General features: G+C 48.1%; 1 protein-coding gene and 1 long non-coding RNA gene across 3 annotated transcripts; one reads left to right on the top strand and one right to left on the bottom strand.

The window, feature by feature from the left end:
- Positions 1 to 272: 272 nt before the first annotated feature.
- LOC141568321 (uncharacterized) lies at positions 273 to 9,730 on the bottom strand. 2 transcript variants are annotated; one of them, XR_012491448.1, is made up of 2 exons: positions 9,515 to 9,730; positions 273 to 1,111 (listed from the first exon to the last, which is right to left on the bottom strand). It is a non-coding gene; the product is annotated as an uncharacterized LOC141568321 (long non-coding RNA). The 2 variants fall into 2 exon arrangements; XR_012491447.1 differs by having other exon boundaries at positions 9,559 to 9,720.
- Positions 9,731 to 9,824: 94 nt separating this feature from the next.
- On the top strand, positions 9,825 to 21,484 carry LRRN4 (leucine rich repeat neuronal 4). The gene is made up of 5 exons (XM_019734888.2): positions 9,825 to 10,051; positions 11,094 to 11,754; positions 12,882 to 13,086; positions 17,704 to 17,841; positions 18,865 to 21,484. Exons 2-5 carry the CDS (start codon positions 11,103 to 11,105, stop codon positions 20,069 to 20,071), a joined length of 2,202 nt encoding a protein of 733 aa, XP_019590447.2. The 5' UTR covers positions 9,825 to 10,051; positions 11,094 to 11,102; the 3' UTR covers positions 20,072 to 21,484.
- Positions 21,485 to 22,177: the final 693 nt, after the last annotated feature.

Genomic DNA, 22,177 nt, shown 5'->3' with positions numbered 1-22,177 from the left:
TTTATGAGATAATTTATTAACCTCAAGGTGCGTTCTCATACCTTTGTCCTGAAGTGAAGGAGACATTCCAGAATGTGGAGTTTCAGGATATGGCTGCCTTTTGTTTATTCCACCAGGGACCTTCCTGTCTACCTAACGACATGCTAACTAACCAGTCTCAAAACTTCTCCAAAAAGTTAAGAAGACAAATACACACTTTCTCATATTCTTAACTCACTCCTCTCTGGTTTTGTTACGGATACCAGGACCGGAAAGAACCCAAGCGGCACTCAGAGAGTTAGGAAGGTCAGCTTTATTACACCGGAGGGCTCCGCAGAATCCTTCCCAAAAGACTGAGCCCCTAGCAAGGTTTTGGGCAGGTTTTTATGGGTTGGGGACTTCCTGGAGTTGGGGAAGGGGCAGGTGTCGTCTGGTAATTGGCTCGGGGTGTGGCTTGGAAGGGGTTATGCGGAAGTGGGCTGGGGCTTAGGCTGGGGACTTCTCTCTCTGCTCGGGCCACCATTTTAGGTCGGTTTTACGTGGCAGGGAAACATTTTAGGTCAGTTTCTCCATCAGTTTTTGTCCCTAACCCCCACTAAATCCCCTCTTGTCCAGGTCATAAATGTCCTCCATTTTTCAGTCTCTCAAAACCGTCTTGGCTGTGCCTTCCTTAATGAAACACGCCTCTCTCAACTTCTCAACTTTCATGATTCCAAACTTTCCTGAGTTTTCTCCCACCTCCTTGGCTGTTCCTTCTTCGCCTGCTAGGCTGATGCCTTCTTTTCTGTTCCATCTTCAAATGTTGGCTTCATCCTCTTCTCTGTCTACACACTTCTTCTAAGTGGTCTCTGTTAGGTACGGCCAGAGGAATGAGTCGCGGGAGAACAAAATTGGTCTCTTAGAATGTATTTGGCATGTTTGAGCTGTGGGAGGTCAGGCTAGAAAAGACCATAACCTCTCTGAGTAAAGAGTGGTATGGAGTTTTATAGGAGGGGGCAAACGAGGCTGTTCCCCCTGCAATGCTTCAGGAGGTTTTCGTTGACAAAGGGTTTCAGGGCATGACCAAGCCCTCCAGCTTCACACCTGGCCCCAGGTCACCGTCCAGAAGCCCAGGCCTGCTGGTCACAGGCCCCTAGAAGATAAAACAAGACAGAATCAAGACAAGATGGCTTTTAAGATACGGTTTCTGCTCCTGGCCTAAATATGGCTTAACGGCCTCAACGAGTCTATTGGCTTTAAGCATCATCTATGTGTTGATATGTCCAAATGTAACTCTCCAGCTCTGACTTCTCCCCAGAATTCCAAAGTTAGATGCCCAGTTATTTCCTCAACATCTCCTTGTCTACCAGACAAGGTAGAGATGTCTAGGTCTATGAGACATCTCAACCTTAATATGGCCGAAGTAGAGCCTGTGATTTTCCTACCTCAAATTCATTGCTTTCTTAGACTTGTCTAACCGAGTAAACGGCATCTCAATCCATCCAGTCCTCAGACCAAAGAGCCTAGGGATCCTCCCTGAGACCTTCTTTTCTCTCATCCCTTGTGTATTCGTTTCCAATGGTTGCTGTCACAAACTTGGTGGCTCAGACAATGGACAATATTATTCAGCCTTAAAAAGGAATGAAATTTTGATATATGCTGTAACATAATAGATCTTGAAAACATTATGCTTAGTGAAATAACACAGACAGAGAAGGATGAATCTTGTACGATTCCACTCATAAGGAGTACCTAGAATAGACAAATACGGACAGAAAGTGTAATAGAGGTGTGGACAGAAAAGCGGTTACATGTGAAACCTGACAAGGTCAGGAGACTGAAAATAACCACATAGAATAGTGTGAACATAAAAATTCCTAACTAAGGTGGGCCATGGCAGGAAGTTATCCTTGGCCTGTAGTTTCCTTGATGAAGCGAGTATATCCATTGTCTTTTTGCATCTAAGATAACATTCCCTTAGAATGTAAGAGTAATCCCTTTCCAGAGCCCCCAGGAGGCACAAACACCAGAAGAGGAAACTACAAAATTCCTCATTGTTAACTTGTTCACTATGTGCTGTAAAATGCTATTAACTATCCTGCAAACCACCAATGTAAAAGAAGTGTGTGTCTCTCCAGTTTGCTTTTTATTCAATCCCAGAGATTTCCCCACTTTGCTTTCACCCAGCCCCTTAATCTACAGCCAATGGATTTCATGTAACCCCCACCTTTAATTCTAATGTATGAAACAAGTTGCACAATGGCCATTTTCTGCAGCATTTTCTCAATCCATTGAGACTTTGGCAATCAATGGATTGCCACAATCTATTGAGGCAATTGTCATCAGTTTGGCTCAAATAAACTCTTACAAGCTTTCTTTTAGGCTGGATGTTTTTCATAGACAGGTTACCGGGAATTGAAGGTGGGGCTGGGTAGAGGGAGTTATTATTTAATGGGTACAGAGTTTTTATTGCAGATGATGAAAATATTTTAGGCATAACAGTGGTGATGGTTACACAATATTATGAATGTATTTAATGCCTCTGTATTGACTTGTACACTTAATGAGTGGTTAAAATGATAAATATCATGTTATGTATATTTTATCACAATAAAAATAACAACATAAACATTTATTCTCTTAAGAGTTCTTGAGGTGAAAATTTTGAAATCAGTTGCACTGAGCCAAAATCTAAGTGTCAGCAGAGCCGTAGTCCATCCAGAGAGTTTAGGGAAATCCATTTCCTTGCCTTTTCCAGCTTCTAAAGCTGCATTCCTTGCATTCCTCCTACCCTTTCTCTATCTTCAAAGCCAGCAGTGTAGCCTCTTCTTTCAGTCTCCACGTGACCTTCTTCTCTGTAGTAAAATCTGGCTCTTATAAAGACATTTGTGATTACATTCAGGGCTCATCTGGAAAATCCAGGATAAGCTCCCCATCTCAAAATCTTTACCTTAATCACATCTGCAAAATTCCTTTTGCTTGATAAAGTGACATTTACAGGTTCCAGGGATTGAGACGTGGATATGTTTGGGGGCCATTATTCAGCCTACCATACCTTATTTACAATCCATTACCAAATCCTGTGGATTCTACTTTAAAATATATTTCAAAGGCATATATTTGTCTCTACTTTCATTGTCATCACTCTCGAGCCAGCAGGATCACTTCCCCCTTGGACACTTTCAATGCCCTCCTAATTCAACTCCCTAGCTTTGCTCTTGCCTACAATTGACATAGAAACAAGAGTGGCCTTTTAATGCATAAAGCAGGCCACGTACAACTTAGTCAGATGAGCGTTCCTGCCTACCTCTCCCCTCACCCACTACCCTCCAGCCACAGACATCTGCTTTCTGTGACTCAAACACAGCAGGCTCCTTCCTCCTCCAGTTCTTTGCACATGCTATTCCCTGGAACATTATTCCCAAGGATGACAGCTCTATAGCATCCTTGGGTCTCAGTTCAAGAAGCAACCCTTCTTGATGGCCACCTCCACTCTCCTCCCCAATTCCTTTATGTAATATGAACCTGGTTATTTCCTTTATCACTCTTACTGCAATTTGTAATTACCTCATTTATTTGCTTAATGTCTGTATTCCCTGACAGAATGAAAGCTCCTTGAGAGGAAGGCCTATATCTGCTCCAGCATTTACAGTGTTTCCCCGAAAATAAGACTTAGCCAGACAATCAGTTCTAATGTGTCTTTTGGAGCAAAAATTAATATAAGACCCGGTATTATATTATCTTGTATTATACTATATTATACCCAGTCTTATATTATAGTAAAATAAGACCAGGTCTGATATTAATTTTTGCTCCAAAAGACACATTGTCTGATTGTCTGGCTAGGTCTTATTTTCGGGGAAACACGGCAGGACAGTGGCTAGTGCAGAACAGATGTTCAATGAATGAATGAATGAACAAAAAAACAAATGAACTTGACACCATAATCAAGGCCTGTATCAATCCAAATAGACAAGGCTATGCTGCCATAACCAGCAATCTGAAACTTCAAAGTTTGTTTCTCGCACTATATAGCCATGTGTTTAGCCTCAGGGGCGCTCTGGTCTTCAGAGACCCAGGCTGATGGAACAGCCAACATCCCAAATGGTGTCAGTTGCAAGAGGAGAAGAGAGCGCCTTGGACAGTCTCACACCAGCAATTAAATTACAGTAATGTAATTAATCAGTTACAACTCATTGGCCAGAAAAAAACATGAAAGCATGGCCCCCCTCAACCACAAAGGGCCAAGAAGTACAACCTGAAAGTGGCCAGAAGGAAGCACCCCTGAACTATGTGGCAAATAGCATTAACGACTACCACAGGGCCTTTTACACTGTGACCCGAAACCTTTCTAATCTCTTCTCCCTACACTCCTCCTCCCTGGCCCCTGCGATCCTCCGGCCCTACTGAGCTGTGCATTCCCTCAACACTCCACACCTCAGCATACCTCCATTCCTTTGCACACACTGGGCCCTCTGACTGGGATGCTCTTCAGAGGTAACGAGCTTTCTGACCAGTAATTCACTTTGCCTGGTTTTGAACTTTGTATCAATAGAACTGTACAGTGTGTACTCTTGTGCCAGGCTTTGTTGTTCAACACAGTGTCCATGAGACCCATCTGTGTTGTTGAGCATGACATAGGTCCTTCCTTTTGTGGCTTTGTAGCAGCCCATTGCATGACTAAACCAAAATTTATGTATCGATTTTCCTACTTGTAGCCTTTGGGGTTGTTTCCAATGTGGGGCTTTAATGAATAAATTTGCTATAAATATTCATTGGGCGGATATATGCACTCATTTCTCTTGAGTGCAATTGCTGAGTCATTAAGTAGATATATGCTTAGCATTTACAGACACTGCCAAACAGTTTTGCAAAATAGTTGTACCGTCTGACATTCCCATCAGCACTAAGAGTTCTAATTGCTCCACATCCTTCCCCAAATTTGGTACTATCAGTCTTTTTCATTTTGGCCATTCTGATAAGTGCATAGTAGTCTCTCGTTGTGCTTTAAATTTGCATTTCCATGGTGAGTAATGATGTTAAGCGCATGCTCATAGGCTTATTGGATAGAATGCATTTCTTCATCCCACAAAATATTACTGGACATCCACAGTGCATGGGAAAGTTGCTGTAGCCATGGGAAACAAATAACATCCCAGCTCCATGAGATTCCAAATCATTACTTTGTTTGTGCAACTCAAATACTTTTGCTTTTGGTAGATCTTTTTTTTTTTTTTTTTTAATATATTAGAAACCTAAATAAATATACAGCAAACCAGGACTATTCTTCTGTGGGAATTCCCAAATAAGAAAATATAACTGATCAGAAACAGGAAAAGCAGAAGTCACAGTTAATAGACACTCATCCAGCAACTATTTCTTAAGCATGTAGCATGAGCCGGTATGGCCAGACACTGGGATACAGCAGGGAACAAACTAGATACATCTCCGGGCCTGACAGAGCTCGAAGATCAGCCCTTTGTGACATGATAGTGAGCTCCCACTGTTGGTGATGGTTTCGTCTTCTGCCCCTCCTAGACTGGGAACTGCTTGAGGGCAAGGTCCAGGTCTGGTTCATCTCTGAGTCCCCATTTTCTATATGGAATACCTGGGGCAGGTACTGGCATGTTCTCAGGACATGTGTGCTGAATTATTAAGCCTGAACCAATTCATTGACTTTACACATGAAAAATGCAAGACAGCCAGAAGCTTAAGAATATAGACATTGTACCCAATAAAATAGTAGCAGTGTTTGGATGCAAACCCAGTATCCTGTCGCACTTTAAGGAGCTTTTACACTTGTGCTGCCTCTGACCGTGGTAAATTCCAGAATGTGGTTTATAAAAATGGCCTATGTACAGTTTTGTCCCATTTCCTACAGCCACGAGCAAACTCAAGTGGCAGATTAAAGTCTGACCTCTCCTTTCCCATTGAATCTTTTCCATTACAGATTTTAAAAGAATCTCATTTAAAAGTGGTATTTTAAAAAATTCTAAGCATTTTACAAATCCTCGTGCTGAAATCTTACTGCCATTGAGTGATGCCTCAATAGGAAAATAAACTCAAGTTTCAACGACCGTTTTATTCCCTCAAGATCATTTCCTCGCAGGCAGGTCAGCCACGTCAGCGGAGAGCACACAGATATCTTGGTCCCTACCACCCGAAAGCCTCTTTTCTGCATACCATTCTGTGAGGGCTGGCTGCCTAGAGACTTGACAACCTGGTACCGTATCCTCCCACCATCACCCTCCCCTTCTTCCAGCTTATCTCTGGTGTCAGAGAAGAATGCAGCCTTCAAGTTTGTACATTCCAACTCCAGCACTTGGGAGAAGAGCCCTCTGTACAGCCAGCTGCTGTCTGAAGGGCAGGGCAGGGGCAGCTGGCTAAGCAGTCACCTGTCACTGGGTCAGCTCCCTCACTCCACTCCAGGCTGCCAGAGTTGTGAACAGAGCTGGACAAGATGCCCTTGGAAATGTCCAATTCTGGGTCTCTGGGGCAACCACTATTATTATTTATTATTGGAGTTCTATTATTTATTTCTGGAGTTCTGGGAATGGGATCAAAACAGCAGGGGTCAGAACCCCTAAAAACTCTGTCCAGTGACCTGACATTCACTAGCTGTGTTTACTTAGTCATACCTGCGGGCAAAAGCTAATGCCAGGGCAGGTGAGAGACCTGGTCAGTGGTGCAAATAAGCCTAGAGCCCAGAATAGAACAGTGAAAATTAGGTCGCCCTTCTTCTCATTGGATAATTGGGACTCACCTGTGTGACCTCAGACAAGCCAATTTTCCTCTGTGGGGCTCAGTTTTCTCCATCTAAAATGGAAAGAGAGGGGTGGAACCAGGCAAGTTCTAAAGTCACTTCTAAGGCCAAGGATCTACCACTCTAATTTTTATCTAAATCAAGAAGAGAAGTGCAGCCAAGTATATAATTACTGGCTCTTTATTTTTCTTTTTTCTTTTTTTCCTGTAGGCTGGGGTTTTACTAACACTCTAATCTTGTGATCTTCTGCCACAAGATTTCCCCACCACCATCAAAGACCCATGAGAGTGTGGGGAATCTTGATTAGAAACTTCTTGGTGACTCAATTCTCTCCTTGCACCTCCACCTGCCCCACACCATGACCCAGTTCACCCTCACCTGAGGCCTTCTCAAGGCTGGGATGCTGCTGGACCTGAGTGGCAAATCTCACTTGAATTTAATGTTTACTCTCGCGAGTCCTGCCTCATCCACTCCAGAGCACTATGGAGGACCTTCTGACTCACCATGTACTCTTCCCATTCATTTGTTGAATATTTGTCTCAAGTGCCAGACTCCACCCTGGGCACCTGGGCTACCGAGAAGAATGACATGGCCAGTTCTCAGGAAGTTTGGTCCTAAGTTACGTAGGGGGCCATGTCAATCCACCTGATGGCTGTTAGCCCAAGTCACCTGGGAGAGAACACCAAGGGAGGGCCCCCTTGGGAGAAATCGTGAAGGGTACGACAGCAGATGCTATCAATGCCCATCCTCTTAGCCCTCCCTGGAGTTGTTTGATGCATGCTCAGCTCAAGCCAGGTGTGCCAAGGAATTAAAGCCACAGGAAAAACCCTCAAGCCAACGAGAAGCAGAAGCTGGTAGGTAAATACCCCCACTTCCTCACCACTTGATGAAACAATCCGAAGCTGCTCTGCAGTCTCTCAGAGGGTCCCAGCGAGTGACCTCCTCAGTCACACACCTGCAGTACCTTCCCTTCCCTGTCTCACTTCCTTACTCCCTCTCCTTGCTTCTTGGGATCGCCCTCCAAATGAACTACCTGAACCCGAGTCCTTGTCTCAGGGTCAACTTTTGAGGGAACCCAAACTGGTATGGAAGAGTGAACCGAAACGGAGAGTAAGGTGGTCAAGGTGGAGAGCCAGGCAGACTAACTAGTCATGTGCTCAGAGCCTAGTCAGCCTCTGTGAGCCTCAGTTTCCTTATCTGTAGCATGGGAATAATAATCAGAACCTGGTGAAGATTCGATATGATAATGCATTAGGCTCTGACTGTAGTAAGTGCTCAATTTAAAAAGGGGGTAGTGGTGACAAGCAGAATACACCCACTGGGGCAAGGCCAACGTGCCACCTGGGTGAGACTGGTAAGCAAACTCTGCCACCAGACTCCTCAGCTCAAAAGCCCTACTGGGCAGCCCCCAGGATGTATCTGCTTGGGTTGGGTATCACCAGAGCCAGAGCAACAGAGCAGTTCAGAGGGCCAAGCTCAGACGTCAGGTCAGCCAGTCCAGGCCAGGCCCTTGCCGCCATTGATGAACTAGCCAACAAGCAGCAGGGACAAGAAGTTGGCTCAAGGGCCTGGGGCTCTGGGCAAACACAGGGCGATGACTTCAGGGAGCTCCACAACCAGAGCCTCCCCAGATCCACTGGTGTACAGAGGAGACCCCAACATTACCACCTGGGGTCCTCTTTTATAGCCCTCCATGGGGGGCCAATTTCCTTCCTCCTCAGGGTGTCTGTTCACACAGGTGAGTTTCAGTGGATTCAGCTCCCTCTCATCTGGGCAGCCCTGCCTGAACCCCCCAGACCCCTGCTGGCCTCAGGTAGTCAGTCCATTGCCTCTAAGGTAGAGCCGGCTCTTTTAACTCTGAGAGAAGCTGATGTTTTCATTGACCTGCTGGGTGCTCTCTGCAACTGGTAAACCAAGCAAAGGCAGCGGTAAGGGCATCACTGGAGGCTGACACACGGGTCTCCTCACTTTCACACTTTTCCCTCGACTTCTCCCTCCCATTTGGCCTTCTGTGTTGTCCATGGCGCAGCGTTTCTACCTCTGGGGCTCCCTGGGTGGTGACTGCACTGTCTCAGAACAGGCTTCTCCCCACCCCCACCTGGGGCCAATGAAGGAACACTTCTGAGCAGCAAGGCCGTGGCTGGCACTGAGGCTGAAAGGATATTTTTGAAGCTTTGGGTGGAGAAGGCCTAAAAGGAGATCCCCAAGGATGTGCAATTATCCAATTAACCTAACATGCCAGTTCCAAGGTGTCCTGGAATTCCTCAACGTTGCTCAGATAAGGACTGACAGGAGGAAAGATTGTGCAGTTCTGGTCTCAAGGTCTGTGTACAGAGCACTGGGGATGATTCACCCCTGGCCTGGGGGTGAGGGAGAGGGTGTAGATCAAAGGTCCTCAGACAAAATGTCCAGTCTTGGAACTCAGGGGGAGAAAGGCAGCGTCTGCTCTAAACAAACATGCTCTAAACAAACGTGCTCTAAACAAAGCTCATTTAGCGTCTTCACCACAGCTTCAGGGAGACCTGGGGCTCTCGGTAAATAGGATCAATAACTCCAGCCATGATGCAGGAATGTTCTTTCTGCATTTCCGCTTTCTTTCTTTATTCCCCCCACTTATGAGAGACAAACATCCACACTATCACTGAACTGGGTCCCAGAGAAACCAAACCAAACCTTCTTGGGAACCCCAGGATCTAGTTTGAGCCTGCCCTTGCTCCCAGACTCCTCTGAAGAACTCCTCTCCGGCCACTTTTTCCTGTAAATCTCTGCAGCCCTTCCTGTGGACTGGGTTACCTTCCTCCTTTGGGGCACAGGGCTTCCTCCTTATTCCAGCTCACCATTCAGCCTCCAAGCATCCTAGGAAACGGGAACCACCTGGCAGGAGGATCAGATTCCTGGGAGGTGACAGTGCCACCTCTGCATCACTGCGCCCATTAGCCCTCAGCCCTCACTTTGGCCCTGGAGAGCTGACTCCCTCCATTTCTCAGGCCTGGAAAGGCGGAGTAAGGTGAAGATGGGGGAGGGCTAGGAGGAGGTGCCAGGCCTGCAAAGGGGCAGGCCCAGGCCCAGAGTGGGAGGAGGAGACAGGCAGTGAGGGAGTGGGCTAAAGACCACAATGTGAGGAAGAAAGGGCTGCAGGGGCTGGGGCATCTCAGGCCCTCTCTGTGGGTGGGGCCGGGGGGCAGGGGCATCTGGGAAACAGGCTTCCCTCCGGAGTTCAGAGTTGAGCTGCTGTCTAAGTCACTGGCTCCTGAAATCCATAAGACAAGACTGAAGATTAAAGATTGAACGGGTATCCAGAGGTGCTACATTCCAAACGCTCAGCTTCCGGTGAGTATGACATACTGCTATACACATGGCTTCCTGGCCTCAGTTTCCAGGATCTTCCTCACTGCCTTGACCCCCCACTAGCAAGAGGGAGTCCTGGGTGATTGCCCAGAGACCTAGTGGCCAGCAGAGATAGCTGGGACAGAAATACACACCTACAGAATTGGGGGAATATCAAGGCGTGACCTCATGGCCAGGGCCTGGTTGGAAGTAGCTTTGCAGCTCCCAAACCAGCCCACAGCTGCCTGATCTACCCCTACCTGACCTCTCAGCTGCCCTGTACAATCCTGGGTACTCCAGAAACTCCAGAGCTAGCAGCCCTCAGCCATTCCTTCTGGGCACAGCTGGCCTCAGGAGCCCTGGCTTTTGTTGGGACCAAGAAATGCTTGACTTCAGCTTCCCACACCTCACAGCTGTCTGGGGGCTCCTTTCTTCCCGAAAGACAACCCTGAGTGCCCTCCCAAGAAAGAGACCCTAGAACTTACTTTAAAATGTGACCTGCAAACCAGGGCTCACCTGCACCTGGGGCAACTGAGTTTTCACTGGGGTTGACAAAATCTTCCTCAAATCCTATTTTTATGTTCCAGCAGATCTGCTTTCCTAGCTGAAGCCATTCACTGGTCTGCACACCTGGGGAGAGTTTACAGGAATAATGGGCATGTTCTCTTCCCTCAGGAGGTTCATGGGATGGGGACAAGGAAACGGAGGGGGTTCCTGGGGTACAGGCCCAGGCGGGACACACGAGGGAGGCCTTCCACAAGAGGTCCCCTGTGGATTAATATTCACATAATTAAAAGGAATTAGAGGGCACAGCATCACTGGGAGAAGGAAAGGCAGGAGGTGCCACGGTGTATGTTGGGAAGGCCATAGGGTAAAGCAGGCGGGGACAGTCACTGCACACCCAGTCATGCTGGGGAGCACCCCCTGTCCCTCAAGGAACACCCAAGGCTTGTCCTCCTCCTCAGAGCTCGGGGTAGGGGTACATTTGCCCTTCTTAGGTGGTTTCCGCTGGATTTAATGGTCTGTCACATTATTCTCTCCCCAGCCACGCGCCATGTGGTGGGCCCTGCGGTGGCTGCTGCTGCTGTTGCCTACGGCTGCGCTGAGCCCCGGCCCAGCAGGGACACCCCACGAGAGGACGCCTCTTTTCTGGCTGACTCAGCAGGGTCCCTGGGGGAATGAAGCCAACAACGCCACGCGCTCCCCCTGCGACGGGCTCTTCGCCGCGGGGGCTACGACCTTGACCCTGGCGAACCGCAGCCTGGAGCGCCTGCCGGGCTGCCTGCCCCGCGCGCTGCGCAGCCTGGACTGCAGCTACAACGGGCTGCGCGCCCTGAGCGCGCCTGAGCTCGGCCACCTGCCTCACCTGCAGGTGCTGACGCTGCGCCACAACCGCATTGCGGCGCTGCGCTGGGGCCCCGCTGCGCCCGCGGGCCTACACACGCTGGACCTCAGTTACAATCGGCTGAGCGCTCTGCCGCTGTGTGTGGAGCCCGCGCTGGGCAGCCTCCGTGCGCTGGACCTCGCGGGGAACCCCCTGCAGGCGCTGCCGCCTGGGGCCTTCGCTTGCTTCCCAGCGCTGCGCCTGCTCAACCTCTCCGGCACCGCGCTGGGCCACGGCGCCCAGGGGGACATCGCTGACGCCGCCTTCGCGCCCCTGGCCACGCTCGAGGTCCTGGACCTCAGCGGCACATTCCTCACGCGAGGTGAGTCCCCGGCGCCCCGGGTTTTCAGAGGCGGGCTGGGCATGCGCTCCTGGGGTGGGGCTATGAACTTCCTCGTGGGGGGTGACCCAGGTGCCAAGCTCAGAATGCCATTTATATAAATAACCCCACCGAGATTTCCTGAGCCAAGCCGTCCCCGTTTGAAGCGCCAACGGGGCTTAACTCCTTGAGTTCCAAGAGGTGAGAACAGACAGGTGAATAGTCCGAGGTCTCACAGTTTAAGTGGTGCCTCCAAATCCAAATCCAAGCATCCTGGGTCCAGAGCCCAAACCTTTAACCACATGGTTCTACTAGCACAGCTGGTAAATGCTCATAGAATGGGGAAGGGAATGCGTGGTTTTCCCAGGGGCTGATTGATAAATGAACTCAGCACCAAACAGGCTGTTCAGCCCAAGCAACTGCTGTCCTAAGGATGAATTCATTGGCTTTTCTACTTGATTGGCTAAAACTGTGTCTGTAAATGTTGGCTCCTTCAAATAAGACACAGGAGGGAGGTGAGAATAGCACTTCACTTGTACGTGGTATGTTCTGATTGTGGTTCACACGGTTGGTTTTATTATTTTTAAAAAACACTTCATGTGTCTATAATCACCTGTTCCGCCGTAGACCAAGAAAGAAGCGTGAGAACTGGAAACAGGAGAAGGGACACATTCTCTATGTGTTAGGAGAGCCACACAATTAGGTTTCTGGACCTCCTCTAGCCTTGCTCCGCCTTCCTTACCGCCTTCAAAAATTTCCCCACTCATGGCGGCCATCAGAGGGAAGTTTGGGGTATTTCTGTGTGGAGAGGGTGGGCCAGCAGCAGACTTGGAGACAGTGTCCTGGGTTCAAGTCCTGGCTCTGTCCTTTCCCAGCTGTGTGGCCTTCGGTCAACCATTCTCCTTTCTGGCCTCAGTTGCCTCAGGCTGAAAGGAAGGACTGGTCATCTCTGAGGGCGCTTCTGGCTGAAATGACCTGTGCTTCTGAGATTCCCAAGCTGCCAGCTGTGCCCATGCTCAGCAATGACCTTTGCGACTCCCCTTGTCACTCTTGGTGTTCCCTTAATATCGCGCCAGCGTCTTGGGTTTGTGCCTTCCTGGGTAGTGGGCAGTTGTCCCTGTGTGTTTCAGTTCAGTCAGGGTGGATCAGAGACCTGCCAAAGCTCACATCCCTCTATCTGAGGAAGATGCCCAGGCTGAGGAGCCTGGAGGGGGACATTTTCAAGATGACCCCTGACCTGCAGCGTCTGGATTGTCAAGATTCCCCAGCACTTACCTCTGTCCAGACACACATCTTTCAAGACACTCCTCACCTACAGCTCCTTCTGCTCCAGAAGTAAGTGTTTCTGAATCACATGGCTGTATTTTGCCCGTTACACTATGTTGAATAGGTATAACTATTTTATAGAATACACCAGATCTTAATTTTCCTCCCATGGCTCCTTTAAATCCTCTCTGAGCTTTTGTTCTTCCTCATCCTTTGGGTGATGTCTTGGGCAGGTCCCAGATAGTCCACTCTGCCTACAAACCAGGCAACTCAGTCCTGTCCAGGGTAACATTGAAACTCCAAAGTCTCATGAATGTAAGGTTTCCTTTAAGCCCAGGATGAGAAAGCTGCAGTGAGAAGAGGGGATGAGGCCATTAGGTTCTTCTTTATTTCTCCATCCACCTGCTTCCCCATGCAGGAAGTCAGCCCCTTCCAGGGTTTGAGCAGGTCTAGGGAAGAAAGGTGGGAGGGTAGGAAGGTCCTACTTATAGTCGGGATGCAGGGTTGGTGCCCTCTGGCTCAGTGATATTTATAGTGTCACTATATCCACCTCCTTCCCTGACTTCTACCAGGAAGGGCAGCCTCCTTTTGAAGATGATTCCAAGCTACCTCCTTTCCTGGGGCCCACATCTGGGTCCTGGGGAGCAGGCACCTGTGCCCCACCACCACACTCAATGTAGCCGCTTCTCTCTTTTCTCTGCTGGCTCCAGCCCCAACCAGAGTCCTTCACTTCAGGCCTTGAAGGAAAGGGAGATGGAACATGCAGTGTGCTTAGCTCACTGTCTGGCACACGGTGGTTGTGGTGAAAGTGATGGTAACACGGCAGTGATGGTGATGATGGTGATGATGTTGGTAATGTGGTGAACTGGTGATAGTGATGGGAATGGTGATGATGATGGTGGTGGTGATGTTGAGGAGAGTGATATCATTTCTGGCTCAGACTCCTCTTTTGAGCTTTAAACTGATGCAACATTGTGTGTAAGACAGCAGGTGTGGAGCCAAATTGCCTCGGCTCAAATCCTGAGTTCACCACTTACTAGCTATGGGAGTTGGGGCAAGTTATTTAACACCTCTATGACTCAGTTTTCTCATCTGTGAAATGGGAATAATGACCAAATTCTCCCCACTGAATTGCTGGGAGAGGAAATGCTTTGATATGTGCCTTCAAAATACCTGGCACAGAATAAGAAGTTTGTATTATTCCTATTACTGGGCATTTGCACTGGATGTCTCATATGTTTTTCAGTATCCAGCAGGCAGTTAGATACATGAGCCTGGAGGTTATCACAAGGCTTGAGAGTCCTCAGCACACAAATGGTGGAGGAAGCATCAGGTGATAATGCTGACGGTGACAGTGGTGGAGGTATTAGGAACAATGGTGATGTCGATGGTGATGATGGTTTTGGTGATGATGGTGGTGGTGAGGATAACAGCATGGCCCCTGCTTTCAGGGACCTCACAGTTCAGTGTAGGCAGCAGACATCAGGCAATTGTCTTTTTACATTGTGATCAGTGACAGAGGCACAAACCATGTACTGTGTTATAAGACAAGTAGAGTTAGTGATCACCTCCATCACACTGAAGAACATAATTGATCCATATCTTTAAAGGTGAGTCCAAACTCACCAGGTGAATGCCAGAGGAGAAAGGCAACCCAGACCCAACATAAGCAAGCACCCCTGGTTCAGAAGTGGTGACCACCTCCTATCCCTGCCCTTCTCAATTCACTGCAATCTGACCACCCACTTCAGCTCCATGATTGAATGGAACCAGTGGCATTTCAGCTGCTAAGTCCAGTGGCCACTTCTCTGTTGAGCCTCTTGTTGATTCTTTCCTCCCTATTGATGCTTTCCAACTCCTTGGCCTCAGGACACTGCCCTGATGTTTCTCCAGCCTTCCTGCATAGGCCTCTTAAGGTCCTTGGCTATTTCCACTTCTCCTAACATTGTTGCATGTCATTTCTCACCCTACACGCTGACTTCAGCACTGTCCCCACCCCCATGTCTGATATCTCCTCTGTCATCTCTGTGCTGAGTACGCTCAGTTAAGTATCTCCAGCCCAGGCCTTTTGATAAGCTCCAGGCTATGTATCTAACTGTCTGGATGTTGAAAGACCTATGAGACATTCAGAGCAAATACCCAACAATAATAATAATGGTAATAATAATAATACAGACCTCTTGTTCTGTGCCAGACATTGATTGTCCTAGGTATATATCAAAGCATTTCCTCTCCCATCAATCCAATGTGGGAGGATATGGTCAGTATCCTCATTTCACAGATGAGGAAACTGAGCACAGAAGCATTAAGTAAACTGCCGCAATTCACACAGCTAGTAAGTGGTGAACTCAGGACTTGAGCCCAGGCAATTTGATCCCACATCTGATAACCTTAAACAACACTGCATGAGTCTGAAGCTCAAAAGAGTAGTCTGAGCCAGAGATATAAATGTGAGAGTACAGAGATTAAACTTGAAGCCATAGAATTTAGAGCAGAGATTTAGAGAGAAGAGGGCCCATGACTGAGCCTTAAAGAACCCCAACTTTTAAAATTAGGAAGAGGAAGAACCAGGAAAAGAGAGCAAGAAGGTACCACTAGTGAGGCAGGAGAAAAATTAAGAGGGTGTGGTGCCCTGGAGGCCAAGAGAAGACAGTGTTTGAGGAAGGAGGGAGTGGTTGGCAGATCTGAATGCCACTGGGAGGCCTAATCAGCTTAAGACAGAAGAGTAACCATAGGATTTGGCAAAGTATGGGGTGTTGGTGACGTTCATTCTCCATGGAGCCAGACAGGAGTAGGTTCAAGAGTTAGTACAAGTGTAGGCGACTCTTAAGTTTTGCTTCCCTGTCACCAGATCCGGCCTGGTCTCCAATCCCAACAGCCCCCCTTTAGGGCAGCTTTAGGTCAAGTTCTCATCATTTCCTACCCCATTGACCAAGGGCCCTGCAATTGGAGACTCTGCCTTCAGGGAGCCACCCCTTAGTGCAAGGAATCTGAAACACTTCTGTGCCAGACTTCTTGGGCAGTCTGGTGCAGCCTATGGCCCTTTCTCAGAATAATGTTTTTATATGCCTACAATAAAGTATATAGGATTACAAAGAAACCCATTATAGTTACAAAAGTATTTCTAAATATGTGTTTTATAAATATATGTGTAGGTGGTGTCCTTCTTTATTTAACATCTTAAATAACAAAATCCAGGTCTAACAACTTCCATAATTTTTTGATGATTATAAATGACAAGAAACTACTGTAAAGTGATATGCAAATATCTGTCATTTCAACTGAAGATTCACCCATGGTTTGTTGCCTTCATTCATCATTGAAGTAAATGGTAAATTTCAGTTAGAGGTTCGTGACAGTGAAGATGTTATATCCTCCATCCAAGTTCACGGACTCTGTCTCTGCAGACTCAGGTTAAGAAACCTTGAATCCAGTCACTACATTCAGCCAAGAGGTCTATCTAAATTATAATCTGACTGAGTCTCCTGCCCAATGAAAACTTTTCAATGCTTTTCATGGCCTGAAGGAGAAGATTTAATTCCTTGGCTGGCTTATCGTAGGCCCCACGCTGCACCACCTGTGACCCAGCTCAGAGGAAGGAGCCACTTCTTTCTGGGTGCTTTCTGGGTGCCTCTGAAGTTCATGAAATTCCAGTTCCTTGCTGGACCCATTCTCTCTGCCCCCTCAGCCTGACACGCTCCTGGCTCTCCTTAGCTCACCCACTCCCCTCCCCTGGGAAGCTATCTGTGATAAATAATGGGTGACATTCCTGGCACCCAGCACCCACTGAAGGGGGGATAGGAGACTTCCTGGCTTCTCTCCAATCCAGCATGCCCAAAGCCCTCCATAGTCCCCTCTGACAACACTAGATGCAGGACGGAGAGGCCCTCATAATATTTCGGCAAAGAAAAGAGATTATTTGGGAGAGCAAATGGAAGCTTCTTTCATATTAGGGCTCTGTCAGATCAGACTCAGAGAACCCCCAAATGTGGATATGCATCTGGGTGTGAGCCAGGTTCTCCCTTGTCTCCTGGGAGATTGGAGACACAGGGAGAAAGGCCCCTGCAAACCCACTAAAGACTTCATATATGTGAGGCCATCCTAAATTTTCTGGCCCCAGCTGAGCTGGCTCAGAGCTCAAGAATCACTGAACCAACCTGCAGAATCAGGAGAAAAAATAAATATTTATTGTTTTAAGTGACTAAGTTTGGGGGAAACTCTCTAGTCAGCAAGAGCTAATGGATACACTTCAGTGAGGGGTCTTCCATGGGGCTGGTGTTGAGGGCCATTAGCTGTAGTCCAACCGCAGTAGCGTACATTCAAGAGTATTCTCATTAATTAAGAATTCCTGCCAATTCTCATGACTGGCCTGTAATAACAATATCTTACTTTTGTGTAGAGATTTACATTTATAAACACTTTCATCGTCACAGACTCTTTTTGATATAACCAGCAGTCAGGGGAGTATTGTCTCCATTTGATGTAAGGGGTGACATTGACTGAGTCGGGTTGGTATCTCCAATTTACAGATGACAAAAAAGGAAGTCCAAGGTCATTAAGAGTTTTGCCCAAAATAATATCTAACCCCTAGCAGAATGGTTTCCCCATGACGCCACCATGACTCTCAGGGAATAGTTCTGACCTGATTGTAAAACCCTGACTCAACTGGTTTTCTGTGTATTTCAGCTGCAACTTGAGCTCCTTCCCTCCTTGGACCCTGCATTCCTCCCAGGTCCTATCCATCAGCCTCTTTGGCAACCCCCTCACTTGCAGCTGTGAGTTATCCTGGCTCCTCATGGATGCGAAGAGGACTGCCCTCAACAGGTAACACATTTACAAAGCAGGTGACTGAGGGGGGACGGCCAGCACCCCCAGAGCTGAAGTTCCCACAGCTCATGTCTTCCTCACCTAACCATGCTAGGCAGGTGGGCAGTGTTGGGCAGGGTAGCCGTCCCTCATGTTGTCACATTCAGGGACTCAGGTGATGGAGGCTATGCCTGCCTTCCAGTCAGCCAATGGGGCTGACGGCATAGAGGAGCAGACATGGGAAGTGTTAATGGACCAGGCCAATGGTGGTGCAGATCACTGTCGGGGTGCTTTTCTCACTTCCCACCCAAGCCTGGATATCAAGTGGGGCTTAGTCTGCCCCCTTTCCCCTTCATGTTAACTCCAAAGACAAGCACCCAGATCCTTTGCAATGAAGTGTCTCTCTTTGTCTTAATGAAGAGGTTGAGAGTGCCGTCTCTTCATATCATTTACTGCTGTTCATTTTGGCTGCATTACTTAACCGCTCGGGGCCTCTACCTCCTCATCTGTAAAATGGGGATAATAGTGCCTACCTTATAAGGTAGTGCAAATTAAATTAGTTGATATAGTAAGATGCTAACAATAGTCCCTAGCATGTAGCAATCACTCAGAAAACATTAGCTAGTGTGAGTATTGTCACTAGCACTCATGGCCAGGAAGCAGACAGGTGAGCACAAAATAGCAGACGGCAGTTAGAGAATCTGGACTGCTCTTCACAGTGCCCCCCACCCCCCCCCGCCCCCACCCCCGGGCTTAGGCTTTGCCATTTGCCAGCCCTGCTGTCTTGGGCAGTTAACTCCTCTTTCTGCTCTCCCGTTTCCTCCTCTGCTCAATGGGAGTGATGACAGGCCCCATGACCCTGCTCCACTGGGTGCCCTGAAGGTCAGTGAGGTGATGCGTGTCTATCATGTGTACCATGTGGTACCTGGCAGGTGTGTTGATAAGGTTTTGGCAGAGGAGTGTCTGCACTGAGGACTCAAAGGTCAGCACAAGAGCAACCCAGATGCCAAACACCTTCTAACTGGTTGGCCTCTCCTCTAGGGCAGCAGACACTGTGTGTGCACCAGCTGCGGGCTCCCAAGGCCCCTTCTCAGCCCCTCTCCTGCTCTCCCAGCTGCCCAGTGTGTGCCATTCCAGCCAAAGCACCACCCTCCTTGATTCCAACTCAGCCTCCTCTGTCCCCTCCACCCACGCACCCTCCACTCCGCGGAGCACAGCCCCCTCCACTCAAGCTGTGGGAGATCGACAGAGTGTCACCAAAGCCCCCTCCCACCCTATGGGTCTCCACACAGGAACTGCATGGCCGCACAGCCCTGTCGGGGAGAGGGTAGCTGCCTCCTCTACAGCAGGTTCCAGCAACTCCGGTAATCTGCCCAGGGCTGCAAGCACAGCCGGGACAGAGCTCAGAGAACAAGCTGCCTCGCTTGTCCTTGACCCTAATATCTCATCTGCCTTCACCCCATGGGCCAGCAAACACCTTGGTCTCTTCCCTGCCTCCCAGAACCCAGTGAGCACTCCCCAGCTCGACTGGAGGACACAGGCCACCCCGCAGGCTCCCCAGCCAAGTCCTTCCGAGGGTGACATTCCAATCTTGCTGTTGGACGACTCCAGTGAGGAGGAGGGGGAGGCGGAGGAGGAGGAGGACGCGCCTCCCCAGGAGGGTCCCTGTGATTACCACCCCTGTAAGCACCTCCAGACCCCGTGCGCAGACCTGCAGAAGCGCTTGCGGTGCCTGTGCCCAGGCCTCAGCCGGGAAGACACCATCCCAGAGCCTCCCAAGCTGCAGGGGGTGTCTGAGACCACCGACACGTCCGCGCTTGTCCGCTGGTGCGCCCCCAACTCAGTGGTGCGCAGCTACCAGATCCACTTCTCTGCGGAGGGCCAGCCGGGAAACCAGTCGGTGGTGGGCGACATCTATGCCACCGCCCGGCAGCACCCTCTGTATGGGCTCTTGCCGGGCACCACCTACCACGTGTGCGTCCTGGCGGCCAACAGTGCAGGCCTGAGCCTGCCTCGGGCCTCGGGCCTGTGGGGGCCGTGCGCTACCTTCACCACCAAGCCCAGCTTCGTGCTCATCTTCGCGGGTCTGTGCGCCGCCAGCGGCCTTCTGCTGGTCAGCACCCTGCTGCTGTCCGCGTGTCTCTGCAGGCGGGGCCGGACTCCTCGCCAGCAGCGCTACGACACCCACCTCGTGGCCTACAAGAATCCCGCCTTTGACTACCCGCTGAAGCTCCAGACCTTTAATTAGTCCAGCGTCCTCTCCAAACGAACCTGAGCTGAGGAGCTGCCTGCCTGTGTGCAGAAAAGATACAGAGGGTCAAACAACGCCCCATCATCTCTGACCATCGGTAATTCCTGTGAAGCCGGGCGCTCCTCAGCACACTAGGCATTTGCCGAGCCGAGTTTCTCAGTCTAAGGAACTTCCCTTCCTTCTTCTTCACTGTGTGTTTCCAGAAACGTGGTGGTCCACACCAGACCTCTCCCACTGGGACTGGGCATTCTTGTGTGTTATTTGGTTTTGTGTTTGGTTTTTTGTTTGTTTTTCTGTGGGTTTTTTTGTTTGTTTGTTTGTTTGTTTGTTTTTTAGCAATCAAGCCCTTTAGTGTCCAGTAGACTGGAACTGTGTGTGGAAGTAAGAAGAGAGAAAACAAACTCCGTAATCTGGCCTCATACTATATTGGAAGCGACATCCTCAAGTCATTTTAAGGAAGTTCCCTCACGGTCAAGCTCTGGCAAGGCACGTGTTATTCAAGGAATCAACTACAGTGGATTCTTACTCTGAGAACAGAGGGTGAGGGAGCAGAGCACTGGTTCTGTTTCCTGAGGCCTTCTGGGTTCTTAGTTGTAGTCTAGGGATGGCAATAAATAAATAAATAAATAAATAAATAAATAAATAAATAAATAAAGTGCTTCTAGCTTTATAGTTAAAACTTCAGTCTTCTGGGAACATTTATGAAACACAGGAAAAGCTGTTCTTTTTAAAGTCCATTTTTATTGCATTTCACCTAAGTGGACAAAGTAACTGTGAACTTTTTTTTTTGGGGGGAAGCATAATGAGCTCGATTTTAGGAACTTATTTTTCAGAGAGAAATGAGCAAAAGAGAACCTCAAAGCTCTGGCTAGAGGCCAAAGCATTTCTTTGCTGCCAATTGCATTAAACAATGCCTTCATGATTTGTATCTGCGTGTGGGATGTGCCTTTTTCACTTTTATACAAACTTAGGGGAAAAAATGATTTTGTAAAATTACAATGGGAGTTATATTTCTAGATTTTTTTCCCACCAAATGGTCCATTCACTCCTCTGTATTTCCCATTACTCCTTGCAGAGCCACATGACTGTGTTGACCAATGAAATTGAAGAATGATGTATGTCATTTCCAGGCTGAAGCAGTACAAGCCTATGTGCAATTCTCCAGTCTGTTTTCCTCTTTTGTGGCAACTGAAGAGGCTACATAGTCTAAGAAATGCAGCCATAGGTGATGGCACTTGTCTGTCTGAGCTCTTAAAAAACTATGTGGGAAGTACACACCTCCCCTGCAATCCCACACAATCACCGTATTAGGATGCAGCATAAGCAAAAATAACAAGAATTCTGGGGGTTAATTTTTTAGTGCAATATCACAATGTCTGTGCTGGTAAATACAATGTCAGTTTAAGACAATGCCTTTATTACGCATGTTGTTTTGCGACTGTTTTATCATGACACTGCATTCTCATTCAGAAAATAGTTCTTCTGCAGAAAGAACATCATTCTAAAGGTAATCTGAAACAGTAAATCAAGCTCCAGAGAATTTTACTGATTTAATTACTTCATTTTAGAAACCTTGAGATTTTAATTTTCTACATTAGCATTTCTTAATTTCCTGTGGCTACCATAACAAATTACCATAAACTAGGTGCCTTATAATTGAAATGTATTCTCTTACTGTTCAGGCCAGAAATCCGCAATCAAGGTTATCAGCAGTGTTGGTTCCCTCTGGAGACTCTGAGGGAGAATTGTTCCAGGCCTCTCCCCTAGCTTCTGGTGGTTGCTGGCAATGTCACTCTATTCTATGCCTCTATTGTCTCGTGACAGTCTCTATGTCTGTGTCCAAATTTCCCTCTTTTCTATTATTTACCCTCAGCTTTGAGATACGTGACATGTAACACTAACTTTGAAGTACAATGTGATGATTCGGTACATGTATATATTGGGAAATGATTACAATAAGGTTAGTCAACATATCCATCACCTCATTACCTTTATGCGTGTGATGAGAACTTCTAAGATCTCTCTTAGCAACTTTCAAGTATACAATACAGCATTAACTATAGTCATGCTGTCTTCTGGGGATCATTAGATTCCCCAGAACTT

Source organism: Rhinolophus sinicus, linkage group LG13, assembly GCF_036562045.2.
Source record: "Rhinolophus sinicus isolate RSC01 linkage group LG13, ASM3656204v1, whole genome shotgun sequence".
NCBI classification, from domain to species: domain Eukaryota; kingdom Metazoa; phylum Chordata; class Mammalia; order Chiroptera; family Rhinolophidae; genus Rhinolophus; species Rhinolophus sinicus.
This window is presented reverse-complemented; position numbering and strand designations above follow the sequence as displayed.